Below are 23,790 nucleotides of genomic sequence, written 5' to 3' on the forward strand. Positions count from 1 at the left end.
CAGAAAAAATTTGAAAAAAAATTTTCAACCCGAAAATTTCATAAGGCTTACCCCTTACGATTTTTTTGAGAAATTTTGCAAAAAAATTTAAATTGATTTCTTTTAATGCCAATTGGTTGAAAAAAGTTTCTTTTCACTCAAATAATGCTTTAAAGTGAAAAAAGAATAAAAAATTAAAAAAAATAAGAAATTATAAAAATTTAAATATTTCATAAGGCTCATTTTTGCGCCAAGTTTTGGCTATAACTCGGTCGGTATCCAACGGATCGCCAATCTTTAACTTGTGGTCGATAGATGGCATCAATGGCTACATTTTCTTCATGGACGGCCATACCCTCAGATGTCTGTGCCAGAAGTTATTCAAGGAACCAAGTTCCTTACCCTGTTTGAGAAAATGTAAAAATTTCTTCATTTTTCAGCAATTTAGCAAAATTTTTAAATGTGATATAATTTAATGCGAATTTGTTGCAATAAGTTTCTTTTCACTCAAATAATGCTTTAAATTAAAAAAAGCATACAAAATAACAAAAAAAATTAAAAATAATAATTTTAATTTGAAAATCTCCTAACGTTCGCAAACGTGACAATTGCTAAGCATGTAGTGACGGGGTGACGTTGAAGCAACAATTTCGAAATATTGCCGATCTTATGGAATGATTCAGGATTGCAGGAATAGTAAACAAACGATGGTTGTCAGGATCGAAAAACGTTTAGACAAATAAATTATATATTTTTTCAAAGAATTTCATTGAATCGTTGGTGATATTCCACTCAGCAGAAAGGGCAGGACACATTGCAGCTATTTACATACACTAGTTTAATTGTCTTTATTAATCATTAATTATATATTCTCTGTTCATTATTATCTATACTTCCAACGCCACTGTCACCTTCGTCCTTCGCCTTACGTGTTCTTGTGTTCTTTTGCCTTTCTTTTTTGCTATGGTTTCTTCACCGTCTGTCCACTTTCCGTTCTATTTAGCATTGTTCTCATGCTGGGTATTTACCACACAATCTCTTTACCGTTTGCTTGTTTATCTTCTTGTCCGGCTTTCTTGTTTCACTTTCCAGTTTTGTGGTTTCTACTTTAGCTGTTTGACTGATTGAAAAGAGCAAACTGCCACGTTCTGGATTTTCTTTGCTTGCCTTTACTCTTCTTCTGGCCACGTTCCTTCCAACAACACCACCCAAGTATAGATAACAATGAAGCACGTACATGTTTGTTTTGCTGTATTTTTACCACCCCGTTTCGCATACGCTCGTGTGTTTCTGTTTCTTAGTTCCTTCTTTTGTCGTGTGTTTTTACAATTTTCAAAGCTATGTATATATATGTATATATATATTTTTTTATTTATATATTTTCCCATTTTGTTTTATTAGTTTTTTACCACTTTTTTGGATTTTTATGATTTACTTTTTTTTCGTCCATTTTTCTTCTTCCTCATTTCTCCACTACTTCGTCTCGTTTTTACTCCGTACAATGTATATATATGTGAGTTTGTTTTTTGTTTTTGTTTTTAAACTACTTGTTTTCGTTTCGTTACGTCTTGCTAGTTGTTGTTTTTGGGTTTTGCTTCCATCTCATTTGTTGTTTTTGTTCCTTTTCATGTGTTTTATCACCCCCTTAACTAGTTCATTCCATTCGTCCATTCGTTTTATCGTCCTGTTGTTTATTTCTCTGTCTTTTTTTTTCACTTCTACTCTTTTTTTGCTTTTCGTAAGTTTGTAATATATTCTAGTGGAAAAAAGTGAAAAATAAAACAATTTATGCTAGATATAAGGTTTGGTGTATGTGTGTGTGTTGCTGTGTGTGTTTGTTCAATACATTGTTCTTTTCTGTGTCTGTTCCATTTCAAGTACTTCAAGTATCGTCCTACACTCGTTTGTATTTTTTTTTCATCAAATGTTTCGTCTCTTCTCCTTTATGTTTTTGGTTTTTGGATTTCGTGTTGTTAGTATTTAATAGTATTATTCATTGTAATTACTATGTTTACCTGGTTTTCCTTTCACTGTGAGAGATTCGGTTGGTTTTGCTAAGCTTTATTTTGACGATTAGTTTTGTTTTTTTTTCCTTTTGTTTGTTTGTAACTTTTTATGAAACGAAACTTGTGCAGCCGAACCTTCTTCAACTCTTCTATACACCGAGAGATGTGGAGATATTCCACCTAGTGCTCGCTCTGTCTGTTTCACCTAGTTTCTTTTAATGTGTGTATGTGTGTCTGTGTATGTGCACGTACAACGTGAAACTAATGCGTGCGAACGTCTGTTTAGTGACAGTGTGTCCATGTGAAGTGTAATGTTTGAATTTGCTGCTTCCTTGCTTTGGATAAGTAAAGTTGATTATGCAAGACGCATAATCCTTTTATTTTATTCGTTTGCCCTTTTTCATATTTTCTTTGTTTGCTACAATTCTTTGTAGCATTGTTTCTTTTCCCAACTGTTTTTTTTCGTTTTGTTTTCTCACTGTCGGCCATGATTGCGCTTCGAATCGGTTTTAACCTACTCTATATTTTCTGCTCTCTAGTTAAATTTATTTGTGTTTTGCTGGTAATGAAATGAAGAAAACATTAGCATTGCTGATTACTTCACTATATGTTCACATCGTTGAGTTGATTGATTTCTTTTGTTAGTCAGGAGTTTTCTTTACTGTTCTTTGCTGTTTTGTATTTTTCTGTTTTTTGTTTCTATAGGTCTGTTTTGATGTCGATTTGTTTGTCGATTTGTTCTCTCTCTTACCTATTATTTGCTATGTTTAATGCTTGTTTCATTGAAATTTCCCTCATTTGCTAATGTGTTTTGGTGAGTGTGCATGTGTTTGTTTGATGTTTAGGTTTAGGTATCTTTATCTTTATTCGTATTGTTTTGTTTCTTCACCCTTTGGGTTTCTATCTCGTCCAAAGTATGCAAGTTATGGGTTTTCGGTTGAATGTTGTTTTGTTTTGTTGTTTTTTTCTGCTTATTTTTGTTCGTCTCTTTCCATGTCTCACCGTTTCCCAATTTACAACATTCGACCGTTAAGTTTATTGATTTTGCAACGAGTTTAATGAAGTTTTGTGAATGTCGTTTTACGAGTTTCGTCGCATCAATCATCTCCCATCATCAGTTACCTAAGTTTTTGGGTGCAACTTGTTTTCATCTCCCTTTCCGAAAAACGTAACAATTCAACAAACAATTTTCCCCATATTTTTGGAAGCATTGAGTTCTACAACAAAAACACAAGCAAACGAACGAAACGAAGGGTGTATTTTGGTGTGTGTTGTTTTGTTTTTTTTTCTGTTGCCTTACCCATTATCTTTGCGCTTTTCTGTTTGGATGAAATTTAACAGAACAAAACAAATGGCGCCATTTGCTCCACCAGCATCCAGAACGGTTCTTTCGCAGGTTTTTAATTTCTCAGATCACAACACAAACCGTGGAAGCCATTCGAGTGGTCATTCCTCCTTGCTTCCGGTATTAGATTCCAAATGGGTCAAAAAGGGAAGGACAATTGCAATTGCACCATCAGGCGAGGGACTAATTTAGCCGGAGTGGATTTTGTTCCGGTTTGAAATAATTCCGTTTATTGTTGCAATATTAAGTGTTTTAAGGTAGCTGACATAATTTACTGCTTTTTTTGTTTTTCCTCTCGTGTTTTCGTTGCTTGTTGCTATTATGCATAGAATAGACATTCTTCTCGCCTTCACGAAACGAGAAACCACGGGAAACACGCGGGGCTGGATGAGGGAATGGTGGGAAGGTGATTAAATGTAGGAAGTTTTGCACCTAATTCCTACCGCTTGTCTTTTACATATCGAACGACAGCAACAACTGCAACAATGATGAGAATAATAATTAAGGTAATGGGAAAGTTTCGCTTGAATTTGCCACACCTTTTGCTGTGTTACCTTCCTTTATCTTCCTTTTTGTTTTTATTAAACCCTCCTTCCCATCTCATTGTGTGTGTGCTTTTTTCTCTTTCCCTAAAGCTTCAAACTGTAACATTATGGGTATGTGAAGTGTGTGTAATTTTTTTTAAATTTTCATTTAAACATCAGCAATAATCAACTACTGCTTTCAACATGGATTTTCGCCTTACTCAAAGTATGATTATTTGTTGGCCCGAAATTGTAACAATGGAATGAAAAAAAAAAAAACAAACAAACAAAAAGAAATACAAAAGTGTGCGTACGGATTTGCCTATTCCATTTCCTGATGTTTTTTTTTTTGCTATAAAATATCCAACAAACTCGTGGTGGGATATTCAAAAATGCAGGCACCAAAATAAATTACTCGAATCGTTTAGAACAACGGGTTCGAAGGGCGAAAATTTGAAAGAAACCCAATTCACTTTGTTACACAACACTTCTGCCTTTGCCCTGTCTTGTGACTGTCTTCTGTTTTCTTCCTATACGTTTTCTACTATTCCCATTTTTCTTGCTCTCTTTCTCTAGTACTTCGAATGTCTGTCTGTCTCTCTTTACTGTTTCGTTTTCTGCTCTTAGTTAATGTCTATTATCCGTTCTAAGTATTTTGTTTCATTTTCATACTGGAAGTATCTCACTTAAATGCGTTAGCAATGTATTAAGTACGTTTGTTGTTGTCTTTTTTACTCTTTTTTTCTTCCTCATGCCACAACTTTCCTTCTATTTTCCGGAAGGATTGTTTTACCATTCTTGTTTTTCTTTCTTTTTTTCCACTTTCCTCGGCTACGATGTGTGTTTTCCTTTTCCTTCTGCTTTTTTTTTCTCCACGAATGACGACGATGTAATGTGTAATGTGATAGAGAGTATGGGTAATCTAGCTTTGCTCCATACGTCCGTTTACTCCGTTGTCAACTTTCTGCCAGCAGCAGCAACATTACCAGCAACAGCAAACAGCGACCAGTTTGTCCACAGTATGTTTGTGTTAGTACTTCGCATGTATCTGTGGCCGAACCCACTAAGCTTAGTTCTTGATCAGCTGTGAACCTCCGCCGGTTAGCAGTGCCGAAACGTCCTGTACCAGGGCGGCCGGGGCTGCTGGTTGGGCCGGTGGTGCGGCCGGCATCTGCTGCATCGGTATCTGTTGCATCGGCTGGCCACCCATCATCATCATAGGCTGCTGCGGCTGATCTGCAGGCATGAATTTCGCTGGGGAAATAAACGTGAAACGAAATGGCAAAATTAGTATAACCCACACAGACTATTTTTTTGTATGTTTGTTTGCGTTTTGTTTTGGCAGTGTTGGGTACTAAGGCGCTTTCGGGTTGCGTTATGGCACAACGGAAGAGAAGAGAATCACTACGCAGCATACGATATGCAACAGAGGAGTGTGGTTACGTTTGTGGTAGAATATAAGGTAGAATATAGGAGTTTAGGTGCTTATACTTTTACCAACAGATATCAGGAGTACGGAAGAGGAAGGTTCTGGAGTATTTCGGAGTGTTTTTATTAGTAAGGATACATTAGTTCAGGATTTACTAACATTCATACATACACCCACACAGACACACACACTTACACGGATGGCACTAGAGAGCCTGTCTGCCAACTACGCACAGACCACACAAGCGTTTAAAAGGTTGCTTACATATTTTACTTCAATTTACAGATTTAACCGAACCAAAACTGCCACAGGAATGGAGCTACAACACATGGAAAGTGATACCAATGCGAATTTTACGCCAGATGGCGCTATATTACGTTTTAGTACAACTTGTTCTAAAACAGTTTTACTCAATTATTTTATATGCTATATTTTAAATGCCTTTATGGCTATTTTAATCGAATTCTTTATACATATTGATATCTACTTTCCTCTGTTTTGTGCTTCACTTTGAGCGACTTCAGTTCGGCAACTATATGACCAATTATATTTACTGTACATAGTATATCATAGTAGTTTACTCTTCCCCGATACACACACACATACAACGTATGCATTGCAGTTGCCTAAAACTGCGAACATTTAACAGAACATTTGTACATTATGTGTTGCATCTACACCTTTTGCAGCCCTGTTTTGTGGGAAATTTGTGTGTGTATAACAGTTATAGATACCTAAGAGTATATGGGAGAACTTGTGTTACAACAGGTTTAGTATACCACATCAGTATTCGAGAGTGAAAAGAGAAGTCCAAGTGTGTGAATAGGAGCAGGCAATCAGCGATAGAGAGGGAGAGATACAGAGAGAAAGGTAGACAAAACCACCTAGCGGACCAGCTATTAGAGTAAGAAACCTTCCGATGATGATGAGTATTAAGTATTGAGTGATGTAACCCGACTGTAACGAGGCCATGTTTAAATTTCGATGTCAGCTGTCATGGCAATTTGCTTGTATTAGTATATGCTGCTGTACTTCGTTGATGAAAGGTGTCGTTTTATTATTTTGTTAGTTAGCACAAAAGCTGTATAACACTGCGGTGAGTATGTGTTTCGTGAGCTGTGATTCTATCTTGTATTATTAGAATATTAAAAAAGGAATCAAGAAGTTGTTGAAGTTTGTAAGTAGAGGTAAGAAGAGTTATATTAGAAATAGAAACATAAGATAGTAACAGAAACATGTCTGCATGATAAAGAGACTAAACAAAAACAAAACTAAACAAGTTATAAAGAAAAATAGGCAGGAAAGATCAAACATCTAAGAGATGAAAAAATATGTAGCGTAAAGATTGGTTAGCAAAGGGAAAAAGTCTCTCCACAATACTAATGTTAACGTAAGCATTATTCTGACGCTTATGCCGAAAATGTTTCGAATGTTTGTGTAAAATTTTGAATCTATTGCCGCAACCGTGTAGGAAATATGTTGTTTAACAAGAGTAATAATTTTGACTCATCCTTTACGCCACTGTCCTGGTAAGTGTAAAATGTTGCGAATAAACACAATATACCTCACTATTTGGCTGCAGTAGGGGTTTTTTTCGTACATTTGTACATACGGATTTTACATTTTGTATTACCATGCACATAGAAAAAGCATAGATGAGGCAGCGAAGTAATTCTTCTAATTAGGCATGCTTGAACAAGAATTAGCTATTTTCGCTGACATAACTAAGTGCAACAGTTTTGGAAATTTCAAGAGTTTACCTACTTCCAAATGGGGTTATTATAATTGTATACTGCGTTAATGATTACTGGCTCACTATACTGCTAAAAGCGTACAAAAATAATGCTAAAAAAACGGAACATATAAACAAGTGTCTGGGATAAAATAAAATAATAATAAATGTTTCATTAAATAATTTACTACTTTTACTATATTATCTAATATCTATTATTTTTAATTTATTGTAAATCAACTTTGAAAACTGTAACTTTGCATCAAAGCAACCCGATCAGTAACTTCGCAGACTAACTTCAAATACTAATATGTTTTGACAAGCGAAGTGACAGGTACAGTGCGTGACAATTTAGGTGCAACACATTCAATTACTGATCGGGTGCGTACGTACGATTAATTTACTTCGAAAGCAGATAACACTACACACTACAAGAAAACCGGTAGAACCACAGGGTTAGGCACAATACGCAGCCACAGTGTAGACAGAGCCGAGCATACACACACACACCTGATAGTTTTACACTAGTTTTGTATCATTTAGCAAAAGGGGGTTGGTTTTTGGTGGTGGTTTTTGGTTAGCTACGAACAAGTCAAATTTTCTCACCCGCATGGCGGCCCTTGCGATTGCGTTTCGGCGTCGTATGTCGAATGTTTGGTTAGGTCTGCATTTTTAAAGCTTGCGGTTTGTATTCACGGATTTTTTTCTTTTTGTTTTGCATTAACACGATTGACAGATGACGAAGCTGTTGAGGCAGGCACGGCGCACGGTGTGCAGAGTGTGTTTTTTTTCTCGACCGTGATTTAAAAAGAAAAGCAGCGAGAGAAAGAGTACGAGAGTATGGTGCAACAGTGATAGAGAGAAAGGGAGAGAGAAAAGAAAAACGACAGAGCGAGGCTGGTTGAAGTATTGAACTCGCTAGCACAAACCCAAGTTCGTGCAGTTGGCGCATACGGCTTCGAAGAACGTTGTGTTCGTTGATGGTGTATTAGTAGCACGTGTTAGTAGTAGTATCTACTTCTTTTTTTTGTTTTAATCTTCTTTCTCTCGCCTTCTCCTTTTTGGGCCGAACTAGAGAAGGGAATTCTGGTCTCGTTTCAAATTTTCTGCACTTTTTCGGCTTTCCACTTGGACGACTTAACGATCAACTCACACAACGCACACTTAGGATTAACATGATGAGGGTGTTATAATGGATATGGATAACGCATGCGTCAATTACACGATCGCACGACTGACGCTGATAATGTCAACTGCACCATCTGTCACCATCCTGTCACTATCCCCAAGGCCCTTTGATTGGTGCTTGTATTTGCCCTTGCACCCCGGATGGCATTCAGACTGACACACGGGCGTACAACAAGGGGAATTGGGAAGAGTTCGTGCCGAAGCGGGAGGAAAGTTGCCAAATGGAATTGATTCTTCACGCCAATACACCACAAGTGAGACGAAGATGTTTCGGTTGCCTTTAAGACTATGCGTACAATAGAGATGATGCCTGATGATGGATTTTGGTTGGGGCTGATAATTTGTTTGATAATTTTATTTTGCGATAGCGAATCTGGAAATTTGGTATGATCGGTTTCGATTTGGGGAATGCCTGCTTTCTGCATTGGCCGTTTTTAATTTCTTGCTGCAAATGGACATGATGGAGTAGAATGAAAAGAGAAAAAAGAAAGACAAAAGAGAATACATCAGAAAGTGGTAACGAATGTGGGGAAAATTTTCACACTACGGGATAATTCTGTTTTTTTTTTCTTTCTTTTGCTTTCAGCTGCAGCAAACGTTGTACAGAGTTAAAGTATCGTTACGCAGGAATGTTGGGCTGAAAACTGATAACGGGGGTAGTTTAAACGAAGAGAGATCTATGTACTCATGTACTCATGTACTGAATTTTAGCAGAAGTCCCTAAAGTTATTTTCTTAAGTAGTTGGGACAATATAACAGAAATGAATTAAAAACTCAAAATAACCTTCGCAAGAAACCCTCACTACTTTCTCAGATTTCGTAGTTTATGGCGTCCTTTACCGGAATGTCAAGCTGTTTTGACATGAGATTAGAAATATTACAGTGGAATTGGAGCGATGAATTGATTTCAATGGATGCTTTTATTTTTTTGTTTCCTTTTTTTTCTTTTTGTAATATGACCATAGCATCTGTTGGGAACGGTTAATTAGAACCGTTTTATCCTCGTATAAATTTTTCATTCATATTTCCCATGTAATATGCAGCATGTTAGTACCGATGAATCTTGCAAGCATGTACCATTAAAAACGAAAGCCAATCAATCAATCAATCAATCAATACAACGAAGGCAGTTCAACATCGATGTACATTCCAACCCGTGGGAAAGAATGTATTGCACCACAACAGCATAAAACACGTTGAGCTACAGCCAGTGGGCTTACGAACGAGGAGTAAAAACCAAAAAAAAGGTAAACGTTTGTCAACTGAACAGAAGAACAATAAGCAGATATAATAGACAGCTTGAAATGGTTACAATTTCCATATATCCGTACATCAGACAGATAAAGCACAACAGTATGCAAACCTGGTTCGCTTCGATGATCCCTACGGGAGGCGATATCGATGCACTTGGTTCATCGCGATCACCTGTTTCATCGTTCAAGTGTATCTTAGTACATTAGCTTGCTCTCTCTCTCTCTTTCTCTTTATCTAGGCTGCATCGTTGCATTTTAGCCATAAGGATTAATGATGATAGGTGATTATTACTGTGAGCTTGGTATCATCACGCGAGCTCAGTAGTGTTGTAAGTTTCCGTTATTACGGATTCTCTGATATTTTGTCCATAAGTTCTTTTACTGCCTTCATCCAATATCTCCTTCATCGTTATATGTCTTTGGTGTGACATTTGCACAAGCCACAATTGTATATATCGCTACTCTACTGGTAATGGGGTTTTTTTTAATGGATCTTGATAAGAGGCTTGTTTCGTACTCGGTTCACTGTTTTACATGTAATTAGCTGATGATTAAAAACAAAAACAAATTTAAACAAACCATTTAGTAACGTGTTAGGGAAGCGGCACACTTATTCTTTCATGTGATTTTTCTTTTAATGCGCTTTATATGGCATCTATACACTGATGATGCTAGTACTTTCAAAATTTTGCTATAATTTTGCTATAAATTTCTTAATTCATATATCTTTCCCATAATCCACTTCACGTACGAAGTTTTATTGCGCTACTTGCACTCCTAGGGTAGCAGACGGGTACATTTACTTACCTACAATAATTGCGAGTATGACGAGACCAATAACGCCCATTATTATCATCATCTAAAAGCAAAACAAATACAATATTAATAAAAAAATACACAAAGAAAACGATATAATGTGATGGATTGAGTTTTTTTTCTTAAGCTCAAGATGCAAACAACAGCTTACAATATCAAATAGATAAACAAAATAACTTTCTCAAATGTATGTCACGTGGCAGCACATAACCAGACATGAAGATTCTCCAATAACAAAACGCGATCCACGGCTTGGAGACGCGTGTGAAAATTTATGTTGGGAAACAGACACCTCAAAGGGTCATTTTGCTTTGTTTACGATGTGTACGATTTGTACTTCAAATGAAATCCTTATCATAATTCTCTTGAGTCTCTTATTTCTGTAGTTATTCCTCTTTCGCAAAGTATGAACCACTTGGTACGGTACTCACTTTTAGATTCTGTAGCCAGAATTTCCTCTTCAGTTTGCCGGCTTGCTGTTCAAACTGCGATGCACCCTGCTGCAGTGCATCGGCTCGATCGTCCAGTTCTGACAGCTTTTGATCTCTCTCCAGCACCTTCTCGACGTTCGTCTTCATGATATCCACAACCTACAAATCGCAGGCAATACAATACAGAAGATGAACGATCAGTTTCACTAAAACCACTTGAAGCTAATTATTCACGCCTTTCGCTTACCTCATCCACCTGTGCCTGGGTTTGCTGCAGTCGCTTCTGTGCTGCAATCTGCTGAGGCGTCCGTGGTCCTCCGACGATTCCATCCGCTCCCGGCTCACCTCCCGCCGCTGCTCCCGGTGCAAGACCATCTGGGGCCGACCTATGGTTGCGTTGTGTGAAACGAGACACCGTTTGCAGGGGAAGAAGATGTATACAAAAAAATGTGTCAAACAAATTTCATACTTTTTGAATCATTATTCCAAAAAGAACCAGTAACAGCTAGAGCATTAAATGTAATAATTCGGAAACGTGGCGATACTTCCTTGCTTCTCCATTTTGGGTTAACCTGTGTTTTTTTTAATCTTTAGGAATAAAGTGTACAAAAGCACACCTTGCTGTATTCAAAAGCCAATCGGAATTAAAAAATTTAGAGCGATTAATTATATCCAAACTTCTGATCAGCTGACTCAACGACAGTGTGCTAATGTAGTGGCATCAGAAAAGCGTATTGTTTTGGTTTTGTAACAGAAACGCTAGATAAACGAACGAAAGAAAAGAACGTTTGTGTACATTACCTTAGTATACGTGTGTGTGCTGTAAGGAACTAAAACTAAATCCTGTGGTACTGTGTGCTGTGTACTGGTCGAATACTAATCGAATTACATGACCTTTCGGGAGTTGTTTTGTAATCTTCAGTATTATTTCTTTTTGTTTGGTTAAGGAAATGAGTTCATGTCAACATTTCCTGTATGCGTAATACTACAATTCCAGGAGCATTACACCGTCGGGTGGTAGTATTTAGACAACACTTTCCACGTAATCATGAGGCGTGTATAATCCCTGATAAACTATCATACTACTATCCCTGCCCTGTCATTTGTCACAAAAGCAAGCTTTCGATGAGCTTGCTTACATTATCGAACAGAGAACCAAAGTTTAGAGATTGAAGAGTGAAGTTTTTGGGAAACTAAAACTAAAAAATACTGTTTTTAATTAGACTTCAGTCATATACATGTCCACTGCTATGTACACCATGAAATGCAGGGTTTCTCCGTAAGGTTTGATTGATGAAGGAAATGCGGTACAGTCTGTTCTATTTTAGTTCATTTTATCTGCCCTTCATTTCCTCATTTCAATGTGTGCCAGGATATCCGTTTACATTTCCGTTAGGTGATTTTTTATGTTTCCTTTCTACTTCCACCCTCCACGCTCCACGCCATGCTATCACCATGTACCGATCATTCAGCAATCGATGCAACTACGTTTAGTATTTTGCTCATTTGCGTAGCGAACTAGTCGATTTCCGCCCGCCCCGCAAAATATCACCCTCTTCCCTACACGATTCCCTATTCACAGCAATCCAGCTGTGTAGGTGTGTAAGTGTATGGACAATAATGCAAGGAAATCAATAGATACGGTTCGAGGGTATGCGCATGCGCTTGCCGAAAAGCTCCATCCCTACCAACAAGCTCCCGTGTGGTGTTCATTCCAAGAGAGGACCCCAAGCGATCGGACAAACGAATTTTCGGGTTGACGAAAGAACCAAAAAAAAAAAATAATACGAAAACCACGTGAGGAAAACAAGCAGACGGAAGTGGAAACCCCTTAAGCCTTAGCATACGAATGGCCTATTTTTCGCATTCGCGGACGAATATCGGGAAGTTCCTCCGGTGTTTGAAAATTGACTTTTGTGATGCGGGGAAAATCTTTGAACCGTTTCGGGTTTAATGCGTTAGCTATTTCGGAATCTGATTTGGAACTGTTCTGTGGATGAAACCAATTCGCATTTTTTCGTATCGCTTATCGATGGTAATGAATAAATCAAACACGCCCCTGTAATGGCCAATCACTGTAAACACTTGATAAGGATTGTTTTCCCTTTTTGAAATGGGAGATGGAATGGAGATTTACCTTCCTCGTTGAAAATATCATGTATAGAGTAGGTGTAAATAAATTTAAATTAAATCATGCAATAGAAGCATTTATTTGTTTTACCTTAACAGCTGAATAAACTCATGTGGAAAAACTAACGATAATAAGTAAAGCAAAACAATTTCATTGAAACAATTAACAAAAAGAACAAAACGGCAAAGAAACGACAGAATAAAAATGTTTAATCTTTGGCAAACAAAACATTAAGCGTAGTGTAGAATTTGTATTCTTGACCGTTTCCATGCAACTGTTTCCTCTACCATTTGCTGTGAAGTTAACAACATTCACTTACTCTGCTTGTTGTTCTCCACTCATCTGCTCTTTTTTTTCGTGTGTTTTTGTGTGTTGTTTAGAAAGTTGTTTCCGGGTGTTTTTTTTGCAGTATTCCCGTATTGAGTGTCCGTGAGTTTTGTTGAATGTTTGATTGAGTGAAAGGACAGTATTTGTAAGTATTGTGTATTATAATGTTTTATTTCAGTTTTTCGTTATTAATGAGGACTAGGATAAGCTAGTAAATTGGTGAAATGTAATAAATGGTTCTTTGAATTCGGGTTTTAAAACCCATGTTTCGAATGATGATGATTCAGTCTTAAGACATGACTCAACGCTAGCTGATGCTCCCTCTATACGTAACGCTTTCCCACCAACTACGAAATGGAATATTTGATTTCTCCCCGTCATGTGCTCATATCTCGCACTGTATTAAGGATATCCACCAGTTAAACTCTGCGCCTTAACCATTTGTTGTCACAGCTGGGCTCTATTTGAGGAGAGCTGCAAGCATATCTGCTCTCGGAAACCCATTGCAGATGACATTGACTATCTGATCTGTGTCCGGGTGTCTCGTCTGTAAGGCGGCAATGGCTATAGCCGCTCGTTTCAGGCCCACTGTAGGCTTCACTGACTCGTACGTAACGCGATAAGACCATTCGGTTACGCCGTGCCACCTACAAACCCTGCAATAGAGAAGGCTTCGAATGTGGATGTACGTCACGAAGAAAGAGCGGAATGCGTCAGGACCCGGTGTACGAAAAAAAATCGATATTTACATTGCATCTGTTTGTGCGATTGTGCTTCCGATTGAAGCCCCCCCAGCAGCATTTCAGGTTCGGTGGTTTATTTCGGCCACCTTGTTCTTCATCATTAATTCAGTAAAATTGACCTATTCAACAAACGGGGTGGAATGCTATTTTTGTGTTGATCTTTTGACTTTCTTAGAAAATGAAACCTTCAATTAAGGTTATTAGTCTGTACCTTTTCATCGATGGTGTTGTATGATTATGTTGAGTGAGCTTGGCAACGTGGGGGAAATATTTTCAAAAAGGGGGGTCCCTTTTGAAAATTGAACACTGTGTCCCGGTGGTTCAAAAGACAACGTAACTGCTCGTTAAAACACAAGTAAAATATCTGATTCAACAACAAGTATATTATTTCAATTATATTTTTAGGCAAAGGACCTTTGGATGAGGACAGTTTGAGCTTGTTGATAAAATTATACAGTAGAAAATATAAATGTTTTTTCAAACAATTATTTATTCAATGGGTATTCTTCAACTTTTGACAGTAATGTTCATGTTAAAGTGATCTGACTTTTTGTGTTAGAGTATTTAAAACGTTTAAATATGCAATAGGCTGCATACTAAAAGGGTTTAATCAAATGTCAGAATGACAGTTCAATATAACTTTTGTTAAGTGTCTTCTCATAATAAGTATACTAAATCCCAACGTAAAGGGATTGCATACATTAGGAAAATAATTACATTCATTTTGGTGTTCATAATAAACCAAGCAGTATGTAATTGTTTGAAACCCTTTTTTTATCACTACATTTAGTAATTTCTAGTTGATTCTCGAAAGGTTTTTTCCTAGTATTTTTCTGACTCAATATTTCAATCGTTCCGGGTCGTGATATTGCCCATCACTACTTCGTTCAAAGGGTCGAGCGAAAGAGAATGCTAAAGAAAGGGCAAGAGAGTGTATTCGTTCGTGACATGAAGAAGAGAGAGAGAGAGAGCACAGGCAGTCAGTAAGCAGGCTATCTCGTGCAATCGTTTGCTTTGTTGTTGAAGAAAAAACAGCAATGGCAACAGGGCAAATGTTTTGGGGGGTGTGGGGGGTGGTATGGGGAGTCTTATGCGTGTATTGGTGTATGCTGTAAAACCAACACATGCGCAGACGCCCTACAGCTATCCATGAAAGTATGAGCAAGTTATCGCATTTAAAACTATTTAAAATAACACATTTAACACAAAATTGTCACAAATGGTTCGGTGCATTGTGTTTTGTGGGGATGAATTTACACCCCAAAAGAGTCGGCACCAACCGAAAAATGCCCTTAAAACATGAGCTTAGTTGATGTGTAGCTCTTCAAGAACGCTGCTATTGGACGCACACTGTTATAAAAAGGGGCTGCAGACCAAACAAAAGAACGAGTTTTTCGTCAGAAACCGAACAGTACGGACGTGCGCGTCTCCATTGCCAACCAGCGTAACTTAGTGTCTACTTTGTGTGCCCGCCCCGGTGATCAACGAGCAAGGCAAAACGTTTCACATCACAATCAGGAAAAAGGAAGCAAACCAGTCGATTTATTCTGCCCGCGTCACATATCCAAACCAGCGACCAGTCAACATGTCGGACGATTACGATAAGTACGATTTCGAGATGGAGAAGCACATCCACTCGGGACACAGTGGCAAGCAGCGAAGCAAGAAGGAAGCTAGCGACCATACCAACCACAATGATCCGAGCGGCCATTCGCGTAAGATTGTGACCAAGCTGAAAAACACGGAACAGAACAAGAAGCCAGCGGCGAAGTAGTCAGCCTCCACCAGTGGCAGGAGATCTCAGTGCGTACGGGGGGGTCACCGTCATCGGCCGCCCCATCCGCTCGCTCACCACCATCCCCCTGGGTGCATCCATCATTTCCGTGGTTCTTCTGCTATTTTTGCGTCCTCTTTACACACACACACACACTCCGTCTCGCGCTCTCTCTCTCTCTGTCCCTTCGGAAGCGTAACGCGTGCGCGGCTCATGCGTTTGGTGTGGAACCGTCGTTTCGGAACCACAAATACCGATACGCAATAGAGAATGACCCTGTGCAACATCGTTGTTGCGTTTGTAATTGGGGGACACAGAGGTGTGCGAGACCCTTGTTTTTTGGAGAACCTTCGGTGTTTAGGGGGGGAAGGTGTGATGCTCGTGTGAGGAGCCCGTATGCCATCGTCCTTAACATATAGTAGTTATTAAAAGAAGAAGGCTAAAAAGCAGCCACCCTTTGCACTGTGTGTGAATATGTCTGTATGTGTGTGTGCGCGCGCGGAACAAAAGGTGGCCGGACCCCGCTCCAACTTTGTTTTATGAATATAATTATCTGTACCTTGTGTGTGTGATCAATTATTAGCTGCAAGTTATGTACTATTAATAAATAAAGAAGGATATGCTTATCAAAACTTGTTTCAAGTGTTTCCTTTTTTTCCTTTTTGGGGCGGAGGGTGGGTTTTTCCTAACACAGAGAAACCATCTGTTGCTTTCTTGCCCACTTCTTGTTGTTCTTGTGATGGAACGCACCACCCTCTTGGTAAACCATCCCCCCAAACCTACTAACTCCTTTTCGTTGACTAATAAAGTAAATACCTGAGCTTATACTGCGTCTTAGCTTTATTTTATTGCTCTCTCGTTTCTTCCCCTTTGGTGGAGTTTGGTTTTGTGTTTGCTTCTTCTCTTTCGCACCATTCTTCATCGTTCTGCGTTCCGCGTCTGGTTGCGATGTTGAGCAATAATGTAAACAACACACGCGTAATCAAACCGACTGCGCGGGGACCAACGCAAACAACGAAACAATACCGCTCAACCATACACACTTTGCCAGGCTTTTGCGCCTCATGTGTTTGGTACTGTTGTTGCCGTTCTCTTCACACCATCGGCCATGTTCATCATGATGTCTTCTTATTATCATCCGCTTGGCTTCTCTTCGCAGCCGGCGATAACACGGCGCGCAGCCGGTAAATCGTACTGCGCCGTCAACTTGCCACCGATCCCGGATCGTTTGCCGGTGCGGTAAGCGAAAAACAAAACAATTTCGAACAAAACAAAAAAAAAGATTATGGTTTCCCTGCTTTATCAACCCGCCTGTTCCCGACCAACACGACATCCAGCCAGAAAGGTGAGATGAAAGTTATCGGCAACGCTGAACACAACACCCAATATTGGAGTGTAATAATAAGCGAAAAAAACGAGTTTTTGTGGCATTTCACGATCCAGTTCCAGGGCGAATTGTTGGGTTGGGTTTCGATGGGGAAACAGACCAGAAGCACTGACAGGGCATTGCAACGGTGTTCCCGATGGTTTCAGCTTGATAACACGTTATCGAAACCGGGGCTTCCGAAGGGTGCCCTATTTTCCACTAATCATCCCCCATCTTGGTGTATTGCTTCTGTATCAGCAGTTTTTTTTTATTTTATTTTCTGTTTTCTATCCCTTATGCAATAAAGTACGCTAGATTAGAAAATGAAGCAAGTAACAATAACAAAACACAATCAAAACAAAGCAAACTGCACTGCTTCTTTGTTGTGTTTTCTTGTGCTGTTGCGCTGCGTGGTAGTGCGTTTCACCATGATTTAAGCTTTTGACGCAAGGCGAGCTTTTGCCAAGGTTTATAGAAACGTGTGAAAATTTTGTGCGCGATGTTGTGAGCAAACGTCGCTTGTTTATTTGTATGAAGCCCAAAACAAATTTTAACCTATTTTAAATTTTATTTTTAATTTGTCCACATTATTTATTTATATTTCACGATTAAGGCTTTAGCCGTATTGTTAACCTCAAAGAGCTGTAGTGAGTACAATTTGCACAAGGCATTTCCTCCTTGTACTTTGCCTTATCCCGGGCATACTCGGTTGACTTCTTCCAAATTTTTGAGAATATTTTCTCCCATTCTAGTCACCAGTACGAGTGATACAACTTAAGGTAAACACAAAACAGATGACGATGAGTCATTCATCTACTATTCCTTCTCTACAATACTCTTCTTTTCTTGTTGGATTTTCTGTGTAAATTTCGCCCTTTCCACAATGATCGTTTTGAAGCTCTAAAACGTTAAACCGATCTTCATAAAGCATCCATATGATTGGATTAAATTCACAATGAATGAACCTACTTTCTGTAAATAGGCCAATAGTTACGTTGGATGTATGTAACGCTTATTTTATCAACCACCAGCACCCACCTTGATGCGTTTAAAACACGAACCGAATGGAAACAAATTGTCACATATCGAAAACGACATAATGTAGTGCATTGTGCGTACGTGATGTCGCACACGGAAACGCTTCTAGGGTGTGTGTTTGCTACTGAGTGTTTTTGTGTGTTGTTCGAATAAATTTAGAAACCTTTCCTCATCCATTGGCGGTAGGGGGGAGATTAGTTGGTATAATTATAAATGGAAAACAATTTTTCCTAGCCACTCGCTATGAATGGAAGAAAAAACCGTGGGTTAGATTCATTTATAAGTCGCATAGGTGAAGGTTATTTTTAATCATAGATGTGTAAATTGAATAGATTTCGTCGAAGTGCTGGATCTCTGCCACACGGTTGACATTTGGTGTCGGGACCAGAAAATCTATTCTTCTTTGTTTGCCTTATAATCTCAGGAAGACTTCGTGGACAGTGAATTACTGGCTTTTCTAGGCTTTTCAAAACTCAAAACTCAACTTTTCAATAAAAAAAAAGATTACCATCCAAGCAATTTAGCGAACTAAACAATGCGAATTGGCAAATACAGACTGAAAAATCAAGGACATTTTAGTGAAACAACAACAACAAAAACACTCACAAGCATCTGTCATTAACTTCCATTGTAAGTAGCACAACGGCCTAGAGAGCCGTACTTGTGACGTTTTGTCCTACTGCAAGCAAAACCTCATTCCGAGGACGTCACCTCCTTTTCATCCTGTTTTTTTTTCTCTCCTCTGTCTCTCTGTTGCTCTCCCTTGTTATCTCTTTTTTGTTGGTTCACTTCTTCTCTCTCTCTCTCACTCACTTTTGATTCCCATTTCCCACAGTGTTTCCCACTTGCTGCCCAGTTTTCCCGAAGGATGCAGAAATGCTGCATCGTCGTGCGTTCCTTCAACCTTACATCCTTCTCATTTCCTACTCCTTGCCGCGTTTTTTCTTCATCTTATGCACCAAAGAACCTCCTGCTGCAAGCGCAATCGCACACTAAAACAACGGTTTCAGGTGCCTACTTGTATGTGTTTGACCAGATGGCCATAAGGTGGCTCTCTCTCTCTTGTTTTGCTATTATTGTTGGTACAATCGAAACATGAAAGTTTCCTTCTTCCATTCAATAAAAGGCCACGTATACACGTTGATTCATCCTTTGGAGGAATTTTTATTACTTCTCCTGCAGATACTTCTACCAAAAGGATTACTTTTGATCCCAGTTCTCAATTTGCAACCGTCATCGATAGGAAAATGGATATACATTTATTATCGATTAGTAAATGGACAGAACATTGGCGATCATTTCACCGTCCGAAACCAGCGAAGCCCTTTTTGTACTCTCCTTTTCTTTTCTTCTCCTTCACTCTCTCTCTCTTTCTCTCTCTCTCTCTCTCTCTGTCATGAGGGTTTAGTATAAAGAGAAAGATTACTGCACAAATATGCGTGTGTGGTAATATGAGTTAGTCGATAGAACAAGAAATCATTACGAGAGAAATGGAAAGGAAAAGGACATCCCTTTTTCCCAGCGTTTCTGGTTTACATTTGAGCAAGTGGGACACAACCACAATTGAAGTAGCGGTGTGTGGACACTGCACACATACAAAACCATCGATCTGTGTTAAAGCCCACGTCTCTGTACACATTTTTTTTCCAGTAACAATACTTTGAGTACATTTCTCATAAAAAACAGTATAATAGAGGAAGAAAAATGTACAAAATGTGTCATATTTTGAAAAATTATGAATGGAGGAAGTTTATGGAGGAGTTTTATAAGACGAAGTCTGATGAGTACTATTAACAATCAAGTTCCACATATGGTAACATTCGTTGATGAATCTTTTGAATTTTTAAACTAAATTTTATCAATCCGAAAGTGAAATTAAACATGTAAAGATTAATGTACGAAATGAATGTTTCTCCACCCTTAGCCACTATTTTAACAGCAGCATACTTACATTTTTTGTTGATGCTAGGATTTAAACACGCTCTCGGTCCTTTTTTGCTTTAGCTCAGCAGCAGCTCACGTGCAGCGCCGGATTGAAGGATTGCGTTCTTTACGTTAGTGCAGGTACCGACTGGTGTTGAGGCTTATCCTTATCTACAGACGCACGCACACATGCACGGGCTCGATCACACCACACGTTGACACTTTTATGCTTTGCCTTCGATTAGCACACGCTTCCGAACACTTTTCAAGCTAGCATGACCGTCGTCTAACAATTCGGTAAATATAGCTTTTTTCTTGCTTTCACACAGCTCTCTAGCACAATGCTGCACCGGGATACTAGCACACACACACGCACGCACTTTACTTTAACCAACTTTTCGCTGTATGGCGTGAATGCCAGTGAAAGATAGAAAAAGGTAGAAATGGTAGAGTAAAACACAACTCAAAGCTGCAGACTGGTTCGAAAGCAAAATGAAAAGTGCACACGAAGAAAAAAAATCACAAAAGACACGAAATACATACGCAATCGATGAGTGTGAAAGAGAACTAGTTCGACTGAATAGGTGCTGGGCAAACGAGCGCTGACAAAAAGGTGACCAATTTTTCAAGTGACAAAAACAGCTTGTCAACTGCGAAAAATAATTTTTCCCGTGGCCGTGCACACATTTGTACACTTTGACAAAACATAACAATCCATGATTGACAAAATCTACATCATCTTCAACGTACACGAAAATTCAACGCATTGTAAGCAGTTTTACAGTAATTTTGGCTTTAAATGAATTGATTAAGATGGTCTGAGTCGTTGCAGGGATGAAATACAGTTAATTCAACAAAAGAGAACACCGCAATGGTCTGCAATTCTTTAAAGTGCGCTTGTTTACGTTTTGAGCAAACGTCAAAATTTTGTCAACTTTTTGTCACCATTTCTTGTCAACATTTTTCGTGGATTTTCCACAAAATAAAATTTTGTCAAAAGCACCGTTTTGACAAATTTTTCACCTTTTTGTCAGCTCTCGTTGCCTAGCACCTAATGATTCATTGAAAGGGACACATACACTTGAGACGCTAGAAGGAAGAAAAAGAGTACTCAACGAAAGCAACCCTTTTGTGTTGTCTAGAAACTGGAATGAAAAGTTGCTGACAGTTTATAGGGAACATTTGATCTCACTTCAAATTATTGCTTTTCAAATACCATAAATGATGCGACGCGTTAGCATGCTTTTGCTTTGCTTTGCACAATGGAGTTGCCTGGTAGTTAACGTGTTCGCTCGATAGTGAGACAAGCGTGAGCAGCGCACGATAGTGAGACAAGTGTGAGCTGCGCACGGTAGTGAGACGAGCGTTAGGGAGCGCACGCATTGAGAGATGGCGTAACTTCTCGCGTAAAAATGTCATCCAACACGGTACGGAAGGAAAATGAAGGGTGAGTTACGCAAAAAGGAAAGTGCATGAACAGCCAATGCATTGCGTTTGCTACTTCATTTTTTTCATTTGTTATTAAGTGTTTTGTTTTCTTCATTAAAATAAATCAAATACATTCCGAAACAATATCCTTTTCGCGTTGACACTAGATTCCTTTGTGGAAACACTTTTTTAAATGATATCATTCCCGAGTTTGCCAAGGAAAAAAACTGTGCATGTGTGTGGGTAGACGATGCGGATAAATGATTGTATCTGTGTGCCTCTGTGTGTTCGTATATCCTTGCGAAACGTTTGCGAGAAAGAGTAAACACAAGGCGCGATTTGTGAGTGAAGAGCATCATTCTCGTATATCGGTCATCCTCACACGCAATACAATCCCTATTGGGCTCTCTTTTCTGTTTTTCCTTTTTAGGGACCGATGTGTGAAAGGGATGCGACGTGTAATCGGTGCTCTTCTTTCTTCTCACGCATGGAGCACAATGGTGAAAAACGCTCCGTACCAAAGCAACGATGAGCCACGTGAACAGGCCTGATGGAAAAGATGGTTCATAGTTCGTCACCACTTTCCTCGCTTGTACTACCCACGTCGCACACTCTGGACAGGCACACGCACACACTCGTTCTGGTTAGTTTTGCACCAAAAAACCAAATGGAAGAAAGGCAAGAATTGATTTTCTTTCCACTTTCCTGATGCACAAAATGGTCGTACACATTAAATTGGGCATAGAAAAAGGGCATTACAGCTTAGTTCCTGGTGGTGCGGCTGCATGTATCCTTTTTGTGTCCTTGATATTTTTCCGGAACGAAACCACATGTCCTGTACCGAATGTTGGTTTTATGATTTTCTTCTTTTCAGTGCTTGCGGTGATGACAGTTTTGCCAGTTTTCTTCAGTCCCGTTTTGGTTCGGTCAAAGGACGAAACAGGATGCTGTTAAGCAAAAAGTGATCCCTTTCAACCTTCCAGATTCAACTAGAACGCGAATTTAAGGTATTGTGCCCCGTTGACGGACGGTGTGTGGGTGATGTGATGGCACACCTTCGTCACACCGAGCTCTTCTTCACTCTAGAGGATGGAATGATCGTGTAGGAGGTGTTCCGATTTTTTATGTTCGATTGCAATTTTCTTATGTCACTTCTGTCAGGTGTGTACTTTTGGGGTAATTCCCACACACGCACAATCTACGAAACAGCTTAACGAAACTGTGAAACGGTGAAATAAACGTTTGGGAATAATGAGCCATCAGGCAAAGAAAAAAAAACCAAAGAAACCGATGTAACACTTACACAGCCTACACACGCGGGCACACACAAACACACACATATACGTTCACGCTCGCACACGTACAACGTTGGAGAGGGGTAGCGAAGAGGGCACTGGTAAAAGATACACACACATACACTTTGGGAAAAGCAAACCGTAAGAACCACTCGACCAGCCGACGTCCGAAAGGCGTTTGATGCGTCCGAAGCGGTTGTCACGAGAAGCCACTAAAAGTTGCTTCCAGCGATAGAGCGGTGAGCGTGCGAGCGTACGGCAAAAGTGGCACGAAGTGGTGCGAGAAAATGTAGAGCAGGACTCCAGCGCATGCCCAACGCAGGACGCGTGCGAAGTGCTGCTGGAAAACTTAAAGCTTCATCCACGAACTCCACGAACAGCGTCTCTGCGAGCGCAAATGTGCGGTTCAATCTCACGGAAAACCCATCTCCAACGCCTGGTTGTGATCCATCAATGGAGCCTAGCGCCATCTATCTATGGAACCGGGACCGGATGACATGAATGGGATGATGAGTTCGTGGAAACGATTCACTTCTCTTGTTGGTTGGAGAAAAAAACACACAAACACCCAACCGAGGTAACATGGCTCGGCAGTCGGAAAGCTTACCGTCAACGAACAATGTATTTTCTCTGTTTCGGATGGTGTATGATTTGGTGGAGCTTTTTTGGTTTGGCGGCTTTTTTCCATCGTCATGTGAGCTCCTTGGAAGCTTTCATAAAGTATTGCACTATGGGAAATATTATCGTAAAGTAAAGAGTTCCAAATAATAACTATAAATATAAATAATGAAAAAAAAACAATAATAGCTATATGTCTTATAAAACACAAGAAAAAAAACAGTAAAGAAATATTATAGCAATCCATGTTTGACAACTACGAAGAATAAAGTAGCAAAAGAATAAAAAATAAATAAATGAAAAAGACAAAAATTGTTTGTTAGCCAACAGACAGCAACGAATAAGGCAAACAACCATTGAGCACAAACATTTTAAACAAACATCAACACGTGTTTTACTTTAAGATGTAACGAATGGAGACGCCTAGTACTTAGTAAAAAAAAT

General features: G+C 39.1%; 2 protein-coding genes across 7 annotated transcripts; one reads left to right on the plus strand and one right to left on the minus strand.

Annotated features, from left to right (window-relative positions):
- Nucleotides 1-800: 800 nt before the first annotated feature.
- Nucleotides 801-22,919, minus strand: LOC125772296 (vesicle-associated membrane protein 2). Of its 6 annotated transcripts, XR_007419457.1 has the most exons (8): nt 22,737-22,919; nt 20,034-20,406; nt 13,154-13,176; nt 10,951-11,089; nt 10,704-10,862; nt 10,264-10,315; nt 9,567-10,000; nt 4,997-5,108 (listed from the first exon to the last, which is right to left on the minus strand). XR_007419457.1 is itself a non-coding variant. In XM_049443855.1 (7 exons), exons 3-7 carry the CDS (start codon nt 13,174-13,176, stop codon nt 4,924-4,926), a joined length of 558 nt encoding a protein of 185 aa, XP_049299812.1. In that variant the 5' UTR covers nt 20,034-20,406; nt 22,737-22,919; the 3' UTR covers nt 801-4,923. The 6 variants fall into 6 exon arrangements, 5 of the variants coding, with proteins under 5 accessions (XP_049299812.1, XP_049299813.1, XP_049299814.1 ...); XM_049443855.1 differs by lacking the exon at nt 9,567-10,000 and having other exon boundaries at nt 801-5,108; XM_049443856.1 differs by lacking the exon at nt 9,567-10,000 and having other exon boundaries at nt 801-5,108; nt 13,154-13,181.
- Nucleotides 15,272-16,310, plus strand: LOC125772299 (nuclear protein 1). Its single transcript, XM_049443862.1, has one exon. It carries the CDS (start codon nt 15,490-15,492, stop codon nt 15,676-15,678), a length of 189 nt encoding a protein of 62 aa, XP_049299819.1. The 5' UTR covers nt 15,272-15,489; the 3' UTR covers nt 15,679-16,310.
- Nucleotides 22,920-23,790: the final 871 nt, after the last annotated feature.

The sequence above is a fragment of the Anopheles funestus genome, chromosome 3RL, assembly GCF_943734845.2.
Source record: "Anopheles funestus chromosome 3RL, idAnoFuneDA-416_04, whole genome shotgun sequence".
NCBI lineage: Eukaryota > Metazoa > Arthropoda > Insecta > Diptera > Culicidae > Anopheles > Anopheles funestus.